At 46.9% G+C, this 16,268-nt stretch overlaps 1 protein-coding gene across 1 annotated transcript in view; it reads left to right on the forward strand.

Moving 5' to 3' along the window:
* CEMIP (cell migration inducing hyaluronan binding protein) overlaps positions 1-16,268 on the forward strand; it is a 160,225-nt gene that overhangs the window by 97,637 nt on the left and 46,320 nt on the right. The window contains 6 exon segments of the mRNA XM_018066296.1: positions 3,037-3,216; positions 6,449-6,519; positions 7,280-7,375; positions 7,979-8,100; positions 13,895-14,027; positions 14,830-15,021. Coding sequence (XP_017921785.1) covers positions 3,037-3,216; positions 6,449-6,519; positions 7,280-7,375; positions 7,979-8,100; positions 13,895-14,027; positions 14,830-15,021 — 794 coding nt within the window.

Below are 16,268 nucleotides of genomic sequence, written 5' to 3' on the forward strand. Positions count from 1 at the left end.
GGGTAAAGAATCTGCCTGCCAGTACAGACGAGCCGTGTTTGACCCCTGGTCTGGGAAGATCCCACGTGCCACAGAGCAGCTAAGCCTTGCGCCACAGCTACTGAGTCTTGCTGTAGAGCCCGGGAGCTGCAACAGCTCAGCCCATGTGCTGCAACTACTGAAGCCCGAGTGCCCTGGAGCCTGTGCTCAAAAGCAAGAGAAGCCCCTGCAACGAGAAGCCACGCACTGCAATGAAGAGGAGCCCCCTGCTCCCTGCAACTAGCAAAAAGCCCATGCAGTAACGTAGACCCAGCACAGCCAAAAATAAATACATAAAATTATTTTTTAAAAAAGTAAAACTAGCAGAGTTGGTTCAGAGGCTTCCACATGGTCTGGGCAAAATATGTCACTAGTGAGGATTCAGGTAGAAGCAGCCGGCGATAGAAGTGGATGGACTGGAGAGATATTCAGGAGGTAGAAACAGCAAGTCTCTTCTCCCTGTCCTCTCTCCGAGCTTGGGTGTGAGCTGGTAGACCCTGCAGAGGCTGGGCCTGACCAGTAAGCTCCCAGGGCTTCTTGTCCAGACCCAGCAGAGGCCAGTGCAGGCCACTTGGAGAGAAAGAGACATGAGGAAGGGTGCAGCTGGAGTGGGCAAGCAGACACAGCTGTCCTGGTGCTGCTGGAGGATGGGGATGTTGAATTTCTCAAAAACAGGGCAGGAGCCATGAGCATCCACAGGAAGGCAGCAAGAGCTGGCTGTGATGTGGTGTAGGCTGGCCCATTCACCTTGCCCTCCAGTGAACATCAGTAACAACAGTACAGTCACTGAGCTTTGTGCAAAGCCCTGTGTTAACCGCTTTCTCCACGATGTAAAACTGAATCTTCGTAAATGCCCTGGGAGGTGATTCTGTTGTTATACAGATGAGAGCACTGAGGTTGAGTGAGGCTAAATTTGCTCAGAGACTTCCCTGGTGGCTCAGATGGTAAAAAAAAAAAAAAAAAAAAATCTGCCTGCAATGCAGGAAATGTGGGTTTGACTCCTAGGTTGGGAAGATCCTCTGGAGGAGGAAGTGGCTACCTACTCCAGTATTTTTGCCTGGAGAATCCCTCGGATAGAGGAGCTCAGCATCACAAGGCTTGGAAGTGTTGGAGCTGGGATTCAAACCCAGATCTGCCCAGACCCCAAGTCACTAAATTGCCCCCATGGGTCCCCTGGTGACAGCCACCTGCTTGGCTGGAGCAAGGGTGGAGCAATCCTCAGCCCAGGGGTAACACAACCATGATGCACTTGATTGGCACAAAGGCTATCAGAGAGCTCCTCCCTTCAGAGGAGAGAGAGTGGTCTACTCCATTGTGCTCTGACTCCTGGATGGTGCTTCTTTCTTAAAAATTTCATTAGATTATACTCAATTTATTCTTATTTTAGTTTTTAGTATTAACTTTTATAGTCAGTTTACAGTCTTGTATTGGTTTCTGCTGTGAAGCAAAGTAAATCAGTTATACGTATACATATATCTCCTCATTTTTGGACTTCCTTCCCATTTAGGTCAACACAGCACGGAGTAGAGTTCTCTGTGTTATACAGTAGGTTCTCATTAGTTATCTAGTCTATACATTGTGGTGCATATATGTCAATCCCAATCTCCCAGTTCATCCCACTCCTCTTCCCCGCTTGGTGTCCACATATTAGTTCTCTACATCTGTGTCTCTATTTCTGTTTTGCAAATAGGTTCATCTGTACCATTTTTCTAGATTCCACATATCAGTGATATAATATGATATTTGTTTTTTTTCTCTCTGACTTACTTCACTCTGAATGACAGTCTCTAGGTCCATCCACATCTCTGCAACGAGTGTTGTTTTGCTCCTTTTTATGGCTGAGTAATATTCCATCGTGTATATGTGCCACATTTTCTTTATCCATTCCTTTGTAGATAGACATTGAGGTTGCTTCCATGTCCTGACTATTGTAAGTAGTGCTGCAAAGAACATTGGGGTGCGTGCATTCTTTTGAACTCTGGTTTTCCTCAGATATAGTGCTGCTTCTTAGGTAGTACAATATGGATTACTTGTGGCAGCCAATCAAATTGAATTCATCATTGAAGTGGATAATGAGATATTATACCAATAGCTGGTGTGGAGATTCCAAAGTCAGGATGCCTGCCCCTTCCTTGTCTCCTTTGGGTAAAGTATGAGTCAGTGGGCTCAAGAATCTGACAGCTAAAGGTGTCTGAGTAAAGATATTAGTAAACACTAAACACACACGGAAATGCAGGCTATGGTCACTTGAGACCTGGTCACCTGGAGGTTACTTGCATAAAGTTACTTGGAGAAATAAGAACTTAGATCAACTCTGGGGAGGTAGTAAGCATTTGATTGGCTGAAGAGAAGTTTAGAATGATAGAGTGAAGGCAGGAGTGGGCTTGTGGTATGATTATGAGACCCTGAGATATGTTAGGATTGTAGCAGACGTTTCATAGGAAAGGTCAGTGGAGAAGGAAGGGGCCTAGGTGGGGTCAGACCAGGTTATGGAAACAATTAAAAGTAAGTTTGATGACCCCTGAGCACCCACACATCCCCTCACCCACATCCCCTAACTGCCTTTGTTTTCCTTTTCTCAAACCTTGGCTATTCATGCTGGTTTATTTTTCTAGATTCCTTGTAGAACTATTTTGCTTGTTAAGTTCCAAGACAAATTCTTTTGGAATTTTCATTGCCATTGTACAAAATCTTTATACTTAGTAAGTATGCTTTTTATTTAGAGTTGGGATCATGACAAAATTTTATCTTTCCTTTGTAAATTCTTGTCACCTGTAGTGTAAGTTTTTTGAGATCTCCGTTTCTTAGCTGCTTTATATGTATGAGGATGGATTATCTTTGACAAGTCTCAGATGATTTTTTTTTTTCTTTTCTGTGATAAAAGCTCTTTTCTTTAAAAATCATGACTCTTGAGATTTTGGATGGCATGTTAGCTGTCTTACCACAGGTAGGTGCTTAGAGCTCTCTTTTTGCACTGCTGTTAGGACTATTAATATCTCCTCTCCCTGCCCCTTTCAGATTTGACACCTATAGATCCAAGAAAGAGAGTGAGCGTCTGGCCCAGTATTTAAATGCCGTGCCTGATGGCAGGATCCTTTCTGTTGCTGTGAACGATGAAGGCTCTCGAAACTTGGATGATGTGGCCAGAAAGGCGATGACCAAACTGGGCAGCAAACACTTCCTACACCTTGGATTCAGGTATCGGTCATCACTTCCATCGCTTCCCCGGGCTCCAGAACACTAAAGCAACGCTAGCCCAGACAGACTTTACCTAACTTCCTTCCTGGTTTCCCCAGGGCCATGTGACCCTCAAGGGTGACCCTGGAGGATGTAGGCACACACATCCATCTGCGTTGGATATATTACGACTTGCTTTTAAAGGGAACCTAGTTTTTCTTACAAGCATATTCCACTCTTCAAACTTCAAACTCTCTGGTATATAAACTCATTCATTCAGTCAGTCACTTACTAAATATTAATTGAGTATCTACTGAAGGTAAGAGCTGTGCCTCAGATGTACAATGAATGGTCATCTTCCTTTCCTTTGGTGAAGGGATCATAACGTGCCTTGGAGGGTTGGCAGACATCTGTTTAGAGACTCTATGAATTGCCTCTGCCCTGCCAAGACCCTCCCAGCAGAAGGGGTACTTTGATGTGCTCCAGAGCGAGTTTTATTTGCCTGGGTTTGCAGCGTCATGCCTGATTCTGGCGGTGCGCACGCTTTGGCATGAAGATAAATGCGTTATGGTTTAGCCGACAGTAGCCACACCTTTGAATCGTGTTGAATCAGATCTCGGTTTAGCGGAAAGTTGAGATCATCTTCCCCGTGGCTGTTGGAGATAGAGACGCCCTGTCCTTCGGCTCTGCAGATGATGGGCAAGATGGGGACAGGCCAGAGGCTCTTCCTGGGCTCTGAGCAAAGCAATTTTACTGACTGGGTGGAGTCCCCCCGGGCAGGAGCAGGGCTCCAGGTTCCAGGGTGAGTTTTCCACCTGCCCATGGGCAACTCCCTCTGGAGGATTTGGGCAGGAAACTTGGGCAGCCAAAGATGACAATGACACTATAGTATTGCAAAGCTCCTTTGTTAATAAAAACTGAGGGCATTGCTATTTCATCGTCATATAAGCCAAAAGGCCCGTTTGTTCATCTACAACCGAGAGGTAGAACCACAAAGAGACTGGCTACATATGGCCTCAGCAGAAGAAGGGCCAAGATCTGGCATCCAATTTGTCCTGAATCTTGAGTCTGGGCTGGACCTCCTCCTTGGTGATGGCACGCAAGTGACTCACCCTCTCTTTGAACTGTCCCCATGATGTGTAAAATGGGATATTTCAGGAGTCAGCTCAGAGGACTCTGGGGAAGGTAAAGGTGATGATATGAGCAAAGTATTTGCCACTGTGGGTAGCATAGAGTAAAACTCAATGAACATTAGCAACTCTTCTCAAGAGCCATGGGAAGGATTGTCATTGTCCAGTCGCTTAGTTGTATCCAACTCTTTGTGACCCTATGGACTGCAGCACGCCAGGCTCCTCTATCCATGGGATTGTCTAGGCAAGAATACTGGAGTGGGTTGCCATTTCCTCCTCTAGGGGATCTTCCTCATCTAGTGACTGAAACTGCATCTCCTATATCTCCTGCCTTGCAGGAAGGTTCTTTCCCTGCTGAGCCACCAGGGAAGCCCCAATGTACGACATAGTTGTATCAATTCAGTGAGGGAGAGTGTGTTTGTTCAGTAAACATATTTGGGTATTATTACTTTTTTAAAAAGAGATCAGTGTCAGAGACAGGGAAACAAGCTTTGGGCATGCTAAATGTGCCTCCAGCTCTTGATCTATCTGTTGATTTGAGTTGGTGGTGTAGGAATAATTGGAAAAGTGGAGGAGAGGCATGTGGGTCCTCTCTAGACATCCATGTGATCTGAAGCTGATATTTCCCCTTTTCTGTTGCTTATCTTCCTTCCCTGTCTTCCACTATCTGCTGGAGTTTGCTGAAACTCATGCCCATTGTGTTGATGATGCCATCCAACCATCTCGTCCTCTGTTGCCTCCTTCTCCTCCTGCCCTCAATCTTTCCCAGCATTGGGGTCTTTTCCAATGAGTCGGCTCTTTGCATCAGGAGGCCAAAGTATTGGAGTTTCAGCATCAGCCCTCCCAGTGAATATCCAGGGTTGATTTCCTTTAGGATGGACTGGTTTGATCTCCTTGCTGTCCAAGGGACTCTCAAGAGTCTTCTCCAACACCATAGTTTGAAGGCATTAATTCTTCAGTGCTTAGGATGGGTGCTCTTAGTATGTTCTATGAGTAAAGGAGATACATAGGCAGGAATTACATTGTTACCCTTCATTTGTATATAGACCCACTTTGAATGACAAACTCAGAGCACTTAAAGTCCGCAGAAGATCTGAAACTTAGGCCCATCGTAAGTGCGTTCATCCAGAAAGTGATTACTGAGCAGAAATTGAAATAAAGCACCAGGAAGGGACTAGTCATACTGAGTTCTTGCGGGAAGTCGTGAGGTCTTGCCAGAAGTCTTGAGCTCTCAAGGGAAGGCAGACATAAAAGAATTGATGATGGTGTGTGAAAGAACAAGAAGGGGAAGGAAGAGAGATGAACTTGGCAAGGTGGGCACAGGATGGCCTTTTGCTCAGTGCCAAGAAGCTTGCTCTTTATCCAAGTCTGTAGGCACTGAAAGATTCTTAAGCAAGTGTGACACAGTCTAATCCCCAACCTCAATGAACCCCGACCTTTGATCTGAAGATGAGATCAAAACAAAAATAATCAAACAAATATGAGCTATTGATAGCTCATAGTAAGAGAGAGGCTGGCTTAGGTATTAGAGGTTGGATAAAGATCGATAAGAAAACCTCCCTGCCTTAGAGCAGTGCACATTTCAATGGAGAGAAGAAGAGTGTATGACTTTCCAAAATCAGACCACTTCTTTTTCCTCCTTCGCTCTTCATGAAAAAAATGCATCTGTTTCCTTCCCAAGGCCCAGTGCCGATTGCTCGGGACTCAGACACATCTGCCCAGTTTTCCTCGAGCTTGACTTGGGAGAGAAATAACCTTTCTCCCTTGGAGCATGTCTCCTTATTTTCCTGAAGGACTCAGAGCACTTGCTTCAGGACCTCATTGAGCCTGGCAAGTAGTATGTGGGTCTATGGGCTTGTTTGTTTATGATTCATGCCCCATCAACTGCCAGAATGGAGTTGCAGAGGCTCAGGATCCACAAACATCAGGCTGGTCAGATGGCCTTTCAAATGGTTAGGAAAGCAAGGGCTTGCTGAGAAAGGCTCTTATTCTTTTGGAAAAGGGAAGCCCAGCCCAGGAACTCATTTCCCCAAACAGCCTCACTATGACACTATGTTAACTCTGCTTCTAGTACAGGCTCAGACCGGTGAAAACTTTACTTTTTGTTTTTGTCTTTTTTTCAGACACCCTTGGAGTTTCCTAACTGTGAAAGGAAATCCCTCTTCTTCCGTCGAAGACCACATCGAGTATCATGGTAATAAACGGTGAAAGGCCATTCCCCGCTGGGTTTTTCTGACCAATAGGCTCAGGGGCTTTTTGAACCACTCTCCTCCCAGATAGTGCAGTGGTAGAGAATCTGCCTGCCAATACAGGAGACATAAGAGACACAGGTTTGATCCCTGGGCTGGGAAGATCCCTTGGAGGAAGGCATACCAACCCACTCCAGTATTCTTACCTGGAGAATCCCATAGACAGGGCAGGCTGGCGAACTACAGTCCATGGGATCGCAAAGAGTTGGACATGACCAAACACACCCCCTTCTCCTTCCCCAGAATATGGCTGATCCATCTCCCAACACACTGTTGAGTGACTAGCTGCTTAATGGCCAGGTTACATGAGTGGCAAAAGTCCATACTGGTTTAAGGCTGATCACTAAGATAATGTTTACATTTGCAAAGAGATCGTCATCTGTTTACTCCCAAACAAGTGACACGGGAACGATGAGAACTGGGTCAGAACCAGCAGGAGTAATATTTTGATCTAAAAAGATGCTTTGAGAACTGCGCTGACAGTCTAGCGGTTAGTGGTCTGTGCTTTCCCTGCAGGGGGCATGGGTTCCATCCCTGGTTAGGAAACTAAGATCCCACATGCTATGCCTTGTGGCCAAAAAAACAAAGCAAGGTGAAGAAGTTCAAGATCTACGTGTTCAGGGGGCTTTCTCTGCCTTAGCATCACATCTTTCCTAATTCGGGGGTCTGTGTGGTTGCTGATGCCTCCGATTTCCTCTTTGATAGGACACCACGGCTCTGCTGCTGCCCGGGTGTTCAAACTCTTCCGGACGGAGCATGGTGAGCTTTTCAACGTCTCCTCATCCAGCGAGTGGGTTCAAGGTGAGGAGCTTGGGACCTCTTGGTAAAATTCCACAGCGGGATAAAAAGTCAGGACGTTGCAGAAGGAGAATTTTTCTTTCCACCAGTAAGACCGCTTGATGGCTTCAGTGTCAACTCAGTTGGCAGCTGAGAGCGGTCTTTAATCTGGGCTCAGTAGGGAATAACCCAGAGGGATGTGCCCTTTCATGGAATGCCTCTTCTGTGCCATGCGATGGCACAGACAGGGGATGCAGACAGCAGTAGGACCCGGCCTTCAAGGAGCTCACACACGGGGACATGGGGGGTGGCGTGGAAAGCAACACTCTTCACGAGCACCCTCAGACAATGGGTTCCTGGCTGGATCTCATCTTTCTCCTTTTGGCAATAATGAAGAATAGCTGTTGCTTTTATAAAATAAGATAGTCAATAAGAGGCACTTGCAATGAAAAGTTGGGGGAGGCGGGGAGGTTGGCAGATGGATTACAGGCCTCCGGAGCCAGCCTGGTGAGAGTCTGGACTTATGGTGTTTGATTCCCACTGGGCCGAGGGTACTTGGAGGCTGCGCCCAGCATGGCCAGTCTCAGCGCCCTGCTTGCCTGACCCTGATCTTTGCTTTCTGCCCAGATGTGGAGTGGACAGAGTGGTTTGAACATGACCAAGTATCTTACACGAAAGGTGGAGAGAAAATTTCAGACCTCAGGGTCACTCACCCAGGGAAAATCTGCAATCGCCCCATTGATATACAGGTAACCAAGAAGTTATCAAGGCTTTGTCTTGAAGAAGATGCTGTAGGTCACAAACTCTCTTACTGTCTGAGTGGTGTGAGTCTCATGGCCCTCCTGTGAGGTTGGTAATGCCGGAGAGTAGCGTTCTCGTTTTAAAGACTGACCTGGAAGCTGATTGTCTGCTGATTGTCCATGACTTTCAAAGCCAGGATTCAGATTCTCTTCTGGGTCCTGCTGAAGAGTTCCTTTTTTGTCTCCTCAGCCTGCATCTTCAGCCATGGGTGAGGCTGCCCAGTGCGGGGAGTGTATGACTTTCTCAGCTTCATGCACCCATTCATTTCTTTGGGGGCTTCAGGTTCACAGGGTGTAGCTGGAATTCAGGTGCAGGCTGAGACCAGCCCAGCTGGAGAACACCTACAGTCTTGTTCTCCACTTAGTGAAAGTCAGCCTTCACAGAATGGACAGTATTTGCTTGGGATCTTCACTTGGAGTTAACTCTGTTCAAAGGGGACCGGGGCTTCCCAGGTGGTGCTAGGAGTAAAGAACCCACCTGCCAAGGCAGGAGATGCAAAGATGTGGCTTCAACCCCTGAATCAGAAAGATCGCCTAGATTAAGAAATGGCAACCCATTACAGGATTCTTTCTGAAGAATCTCATGAACAGAGGAGCCTGGCAGGCTACAGTTCAGGAGGTCACAAAGAGTCAGACACAACTGAGCGACCGAGCAAAGAGGACCTAGGCTTTCTCAGCTGGCTCCATCACGAAAGTGTGGCACCACTCAGTGGCTGAGCTGGTGAGCCTGAGAGCTCAAAGGAGAACAGGAAAGACAGAGACACAGGCAAGAAAATGGAGTCTATTTCCTTACGCCTGGTCTTCTTCCAAAGCAAGATTTGGGGCCACTTAAATGTCTGATAGAGAATTTGACTTCCCAGATGCCTCAGTGGTAAAGAATCCTCCTGCCAATGCAGGAAACGCAAGAGATAAGGGTTAGATCCCTGGGTTGGGAAGAACCCTTGGAGGAGGGCATGGCGACCCACTCCAGTATTCTTGTCTGGAGAATCTCACGGACAGAGGAGCCTGACAGGCTACAGTCCACAGGGTTGCAGAGTGTCCAACATAACTGCGCACATGCACACACACACACACTCACACTCACACTCACGAGAATTTAGAAGACCGTCTCTGCCCATTTTATCTTCTTTCAGCCAATAAAAATAGAAACATTTGTACACCATCTTTTCTCAGATTATCTAACCTTAGGTCCCAGGTCATCTGACTGTTTTCACTCCTCCATATCCCTCCACCCTCAAGGCTTGACTTCCACCCTCTGCCTTGCAATACAGAGGGACTGCAGGACAAGGGGCCACTTTTCCAAGAGAGGACGGTCAGTTCTGCGGTCAGCAAAGGCCAGGGAAACCTTTCTCATTGTTTGGCCAAGGCTGTCCGTTCACATGGCTCCAGCATGGTTGAGAAGGATTTACCCAGATTCCATTACACGTTATAGACTCTTCTCGGGTCCAAGAGAATCAAAAAGCGCTGACTCCCCCAAAGCACATACTTCTCAGATTTAACTTTATTTTTTTTCTTGCAACCCTGCACTTTCCAGCTCTAATTCTGAGAGAGCCCCAATTGGATTCCTCCAGTTCACTTGGCTACAGGAAGTCCAGTCCTATACCAGGGCTGCTCCCTCCCCAAGCATTTCTGGAAATCCTCGAGGAATGTGTCCATGCTCTGAAAATCCCTCCCAGTGTTTGCTCTGCCAGCTGTCTGGCTCCAGACCACTGTTGTTGAGAAGACCACTTCTCCATGCCAGGAAAATAGCTTTCCTTAGGCATTTCTTACTCTCAGGAACTTTGATCCGAGCTGATATGGACTCTTCCCAGAGAGTGTCAAAGCACCACTAATCCCAGGCTCAAACAGTCTGTAAAACTTTACTGAAGGCTTGGAGAGAGCAGAGGAAACCAGTGAAAATATATGTATTTTTCCCATATGTCATACATGTAATAGTATTTGACTGCTCACGTCCCAGGTGGCTCAGTGGTAAAGAATCTACCTGCACTGCAGAAGACTCAGGTTCTATCCCTGGATCAGGAAGATCTCCTGGAGAAGGAAATGACAACCCACTCCAGTGTTCTTGCCTGGAAAATCCCATGGGCAGAGGAGCCTGGTGGGCTATAGTCAGAGGGGTTGAAAAGAGTCAAACATGACTTAGTGACTAAACAGCAACATGACTGCTCACCAACTCAATAATCCCAGACCTTCCATGGGGACCCAACCCCGTACTCTGTAACCACTATGCTGCCAGCACACTGCAGGGCCCATTTACTCTGCTGAACAGCAGACACTAACACAGCATAGTAAAGCAACTACACTCCAATACAAATTTAGAAATAAAGAAACAGGAAGTACTCTATCCTGAAAATGTCAGGCTCACCTCCTTTCTCGCCATCAACCCATTTCTTTATAGTCATCAGAGGTAATGAGGTAGAGGATACTCTGGGTTTTTCTGAAGTCAGAAAAGCAAAACCAGGCTTACGCTATATTTACCACAGGTGAGAGAAGCAAGATTTCATTCTCTTTACCAACAGAGCGTGAGACACATCTGCCAGGAGCTAAATGCCCAAGCTAATTAACCCACCAGAGAGACTGAGACAAAACTGAGATGCCCAGGTGCCTATTTTTGCCACCATGGGAAATCACAGGTTACTGGGGTCACTTGCCACCTCTGATCTCCCCGAGGGCCCCACACAAGGGGTCCCTGAGATACCTGCTGTCAAATCCTTTGGAGGGGAGGGGATGTTAGGACATTGTCACCTGGGCAGGATGGTGAGTTGGAAAGAAAAAGGAAATAGTTAAGACCAGCACAGTTGACCTCAACTCAAGGAAAGTTTTTCAACATCTGATCATTTGTGATTCTGCAAAATCAAACCCAAAACCCATAGTCCCCAGTTCCCATGTCCTCACCCTTCTGATGGTTCTCTTGGGCTGAAATCTCCTTGCTTCCCACCTTCTCTCTTAAAACTCACCCGCCTTTCAAGGCCTGTGGAACCTAATGGACTCACATGTCCTTTGGGACCTGTGAGGTGCCCAAAACACCAAATTTAAGGTGGCACTGCCTCCCAGGTGCCAACTCTGCACTCACGTGACCCTGGAGAGTGAGTGCTGCCTAAAATGTTGCACCCTGGGTTCCTCACTAGCAATCTTGGCCATATCTGTCAGTCAAGCTATTTAATTTAGTGTCTCAATTTCCTCCTAAGCAAAAATGGAGATAATAATTGTTCCTTCATGGGATTATTTTGTGGATTTAATGCAGCAATACATGAAGCTTCTGACCTACAGCGAGTGCCCATAATTTTCTTTTATTATTTTAAAATTATTTGTTTATATTATTATTTATTATGATATTACTTGTTTAGTCACTAACTTGTGTCTGACTCTTTTGTGACACCAAGGACTGTAGCCTGCCAGACTCTTCTGTCCATGGGATTTCCCAGGCAAGAATACTGTTGTGGGTTACCATTTCCTTCTCTAGGGGATCTTCCCGGACCAGGGATTAAACCTGCATCGCCTGCATTGGCAGGCGGATTCTTTACCACTGAGCCACCAGGGAAGCCTATGACATTGCTGGTTATTTTATAATTATTATGAAGAATAACAATCACATTGTGTCTACTTAAAGTGAAGATCAAGTTCACTGAACAGTGGGAGAGCCCTTTTTACTCTTCTTATCCAAAACTGAGGTCATTCTTATGATTTAAAAGAGAGAAAAAGAAAAACAATAAAATTGAATAGAGGTTTTCTTGAAATTTTTATTGGATGTTGTACCTTAAAATATGTCCAGCTCCCCTGGATGATGTTTTTAGGCTCAGTTATCAATATTCAGGGATGTCCTACTGAAAAACATGCTGGCCTCAAGGGGAAAGATCTGGGAGTCAGAGGAGTGGGCTTGACAGGTGACCTTGAACTTGCACCTAAATCCCTGTGAGCCTTCCTGATTTCCTCTAAGGGCGAGTCAGCAGTGCCTGCCTCTCTGCTGCAGGAACCACCCCAGATAAGGGCTGTGAGCGTGTTGCCTGCAGGAAAGGCCTGAATTTTTATTCTGGCTAAACTCACATTTCCACAGCTCTCCTCCCAAACAACAGACAACGGATATCTGCTGGGTTCAAAACAATGTTTCCTAAAAGCTCCCCCCCGCCCTTTTTTAGATGGACTATACTTCGCTTTCCTATTTGCCCAGCCCTGGTCCCTTTGGTCTTGTGCCGAAAAGGACAACAGCTGCGGCCCTTGCTCTAAATTGCAAGTCTCTGATGACAGCCACCATCGTGGTACAGACACACCCCAGCCCCGGGGTGAGCCCCAGCTGGCAGGGACCGTGCCCTCCTCTGAACCCACTCCTAAGATTCTCTACCTGGCCTTGGAGCTGCCATCAGCTGAGACTCTGCTGTGTGCCTGGCCCTGGATTGGATGCTGAGATCAGGGAAGAAGCAATACCTGGCCCTTCCAGAGCCCATCACCCCTCTGGTAGGAGACAGACACTGAATGCAGGACAGTAGGGACAGCAGCGCAAGGGACTGTGAGGCACCACACACCTACCCAGCGCGCATCTATCACTGGATGAGCCCGGATTCTGGCCCTGCCTCTTACCAGCTGTGTGATGCTGGGCAATTACCCAACCTCTCTGAGCATGTTTCCAACCAGCATCAACCTCATAGACCTCAGCGCCAGGAAGACTGAATGCAATAATGTATGGAACTCAGGGACTTCCCTGGTGGCCCCCAGCACTTCCAAGGCAGGGGGTGAGGGTTCATTCCCTCGTCAGGGAACGAAGATTTCATGTGGTGCACAGTGAGGCCAAAAAATAAAAAACAAATTGAAAAAAAATGTATGGAGCTCCATAACTACAAAAGGGGTTCTCAAACTTAACTTCCCATTGGAATCACTTGGGGCAGCCTTTCAAAGTTTTCATGTCCAGGTTGAACCCTAGACACAATCAAATCCAAGACTCTGAGGATGGGGCCTGGGCATGAGCATTTTTTTTGGGGGGGGTGGCTGCACTGGGTCTTGGCTGCTGCATCGGCTTTGTCTAGTTGCAGTGAGTGGGAGCTACTCTAGTCGTGGTGTGCAGGCTACTCATTTTGGTGGCTTCTCTTGCTGCCAAGCACAGGCTCTAGGCCCTCGGCTTTCAGTAGTTGCAGCCCATGGGCTCAGTGGTTGCATCTCACCGCCCCCAGAGCACAGATTCAGCAGTTGTGGTGCACAGGCTTAGCTCCGAGGCATGTGGGATCTTCCCAAACCAGGGATCAAACCCGTGTCCCCTGCATGGGCCGGAGGATTCTTGACCACTGGATCACCAGAGAAGTCCCAGCAAGAGTATTTTTTAAAGACTCCCCACAGGATATGGAGTCACATTTGGGCACCAGCAGGTTGATCCAATGAGTCTTCAGTAAATGTTGGCCACTGTGGACATACTGGTGGAGGAGACTGGTACAAGTTGTAGAAAGCAGCCCGCCCAGCTCTTAAAAGAGCATGTGGTGGTGATAAACACTCTGTAAACCATTCCCCAGTATAGTTACTCACTGGTTTGGATACCAAATATGGTGGGACCCCAGGCAAGATGTTTATCCACCCTGTGACTTCATGCTGCCCTTCTTATAACAGAATAGAGAAGGGGAAATGTTAGAATAATGGTCTAAAGCCATTGTAAATAAGTTTCGCAGCAGCAATTTTAGACTTGTGAGTATATGTTTGTAACATTAATCATCACCTTCCTTCTTTACAAAGAGAAATGACTTTGTAATTTCTGTGCCATGCCCAGGCCACTACATTGGATGGAGTCAACCTCACCACTGAGGTTGTCTACAAAAGAGGCCAGGATTACAGGTTTGTGTGCTATGACCGGGGCCAAGCCTGCCAGAGCTACCGTGTGCGGTTCCTGTGCGGAAAGCCTGGTAAGCAGCCCCTTACTGGGGACACTCTTGCCTCCGTGGCTCGGTTCCTCCAGCTGGCAGCTATGCACTGAGAGTTTGGATGGCGGGGTCAGCCGCCTCCGGGTATCTCAGTGACATGGCGCTCCTGCCAAGTTCTCGATGGAGAGCCCTTCTATGACACAGGAACCGTGGGAGGGTCCTCGGAGTTGGCAGGAGCCAGTAGAGCTCCACCCTGCCCATACGCCTTTCAGGAAGGGGAAGGGCCTATTCAAGGCAACCAGGGTGCCGTGGACGGAGCTGACCTTCCTGCAGCCCGCCCCCGCCCCCCCAGAGATACGCAGCCCATGGCCTCTCTGGATGCTATTATTTTAAACCCAGTTCCCGAGGTGCTTGTTAGCAAGGGTTGGAAATGGTCGGTTTCTTCTCGAGGGCACTTGGCCATCTCCAGAAGGCAGTCATTAGGGATGGGAGTTTTTTGGAAGAGAAGGCTGACAGCTACTGTAAATAATAGTTGAGAGAAACTATATTTGTTTTACATCTTTTGCAAAGTGGGTGTGGAGAGACAGCCCCATTTAACTCCAGCTAAGGAGTTAGTGGAAAATTCCCCTGCCCGGAGCTAATGAATGGCTCTTTTCTGGTAGGGCTTTTTGATGACTTCAAATAAAAAAAAAACCCATACCAAGACTGGTTCAGGGCGAGCCTGGTGATTTGGGTTTTGGATAGGCAAACCTGGCATTTACTGATTTAGGGAGGGTAAGGAAAGTGGTGGAAGTTTGCCAGGAGCAAAGGTTTATCTCTCAGTCTCTCCTGTTTTGGGTTATAGTGAGGCCCAAACTCACCGTCACCATCGACACCAATGTGAACAGCACCATCCTGCATCTGGAAGACAATGTACAGTCATGGAAGCCTGGGGACACCCTGGTTGTTGCCAGTACCGATTACTCCATGTACCAGGCAGAAGAGTTCCAGGTGCTCCCCTGCAGAACCTGTGCCCCCAACCAGGTCAAAGTAGCAGGTAGGACATTTGCTTACCCCTTCCTAGGCTAGATGAAACTGAAAATTGCTAGGCTTAAAGTTGACTGAAATAAAAACGAATTTGTATTAGTCAGCTATAGCCATGATAATGCTGCATAACAACAACAACAACAATTTCTTGAAATTTCATGGCAAACTTTTATTTCTTACTAATGCATCTACAGGCTATATAGGGTTCAGCTTTTCTAGACTAAACTTGGCTCCAAGGGTTGGGTTTGGGTCAGTTCCATGTGACTCTCATTCTTCCCAAGGACATATTATTATTCATGGTGGAGAAGTGAGCCGAATCAAGGAGGACTCCTAAGGCCTGCCTGAGCTCCAAACTTGAACCCTCTCACACCTACCTTCCAATAGATCATATGGCCCAGCTCAACATGAATGGGGAGCTCTATTTCTCCCATTAAGACAGAGGGGAGGGAGTGAATATTTGTTAGCAATAATTTAACTTACCACAAAAATGTAAATACCTTCTTTCTCTACCTTTTACATTTCCTTTTTCTTCTCCTAAATCTTGACTTAATTGCCCTTGTTATTTATGTTATGTGAGGTCACTGGAATTATAGATGGTTAGAAGTAAAAAGAGTGCTACCCAAATGGCTCCGTGGTAAAGAGTCCACCTACCAATTCAGGAAATGAGGGTTTGATTCCTGGGTCAGGAAGATCTCCTGGAGGAGAAAATGGCAACCCACCTAGTATTCTTGCCTGGGAAATCCCATGAGCAGAGGAGCCTGGTGGGCTACAGTCCACGGGATCACAAAGAGTTGGACACAACTTAGTGACTAAACAACAACAGAGATGTAAAAAGAGACCTTGTTTATAGTCCAGGTCAATTATTCTTTGGGGAGGAGAGTCATGTATTGATTAGAGTTGTTGGTTGTAAGTGACAGAATCCAATTCGACTACCTTAAACAAAATAGGAATTAATTGGGAAACTATTCAACTTAGAGAGCTAAATAGAAGCTGGAGAGCTAAATAGAGCTAAATAGTGCTGTCCCAAGCACTGCAAACAAGGACCAGAAATAGGGCAGCTTCGGGGGTCTGGGGTGCAGGAATGCATGGGCAGCCTCCTTAAGGCATCACTATTTGCATGTCCTGGGACATGGTGCTTGAAAGTTACCTTCCAGGGAGACAGCATTGATTGGGTTGATGGCTCACGTGCTCACCCTCTGGCTAGGACACCATCATTAACTGTCCTACGAAGACTGCATTGCATGGATACAGTCACTC

The sequence above is a fragment of the Capra hircus genome, chromosome 21 (assembly GCF_001704415.2).
Source record: "Capra hircus breed San Clemente chromosome 21, ASM170441v1, whole genome shotgun sequence".
NCBI classification, from domain to species: domain Eukaryota; kingdom Metazoa; phylum Chordata; class Mammalia; order Artiodactyla; family Bovidae; genus Capra; species Capra hircus.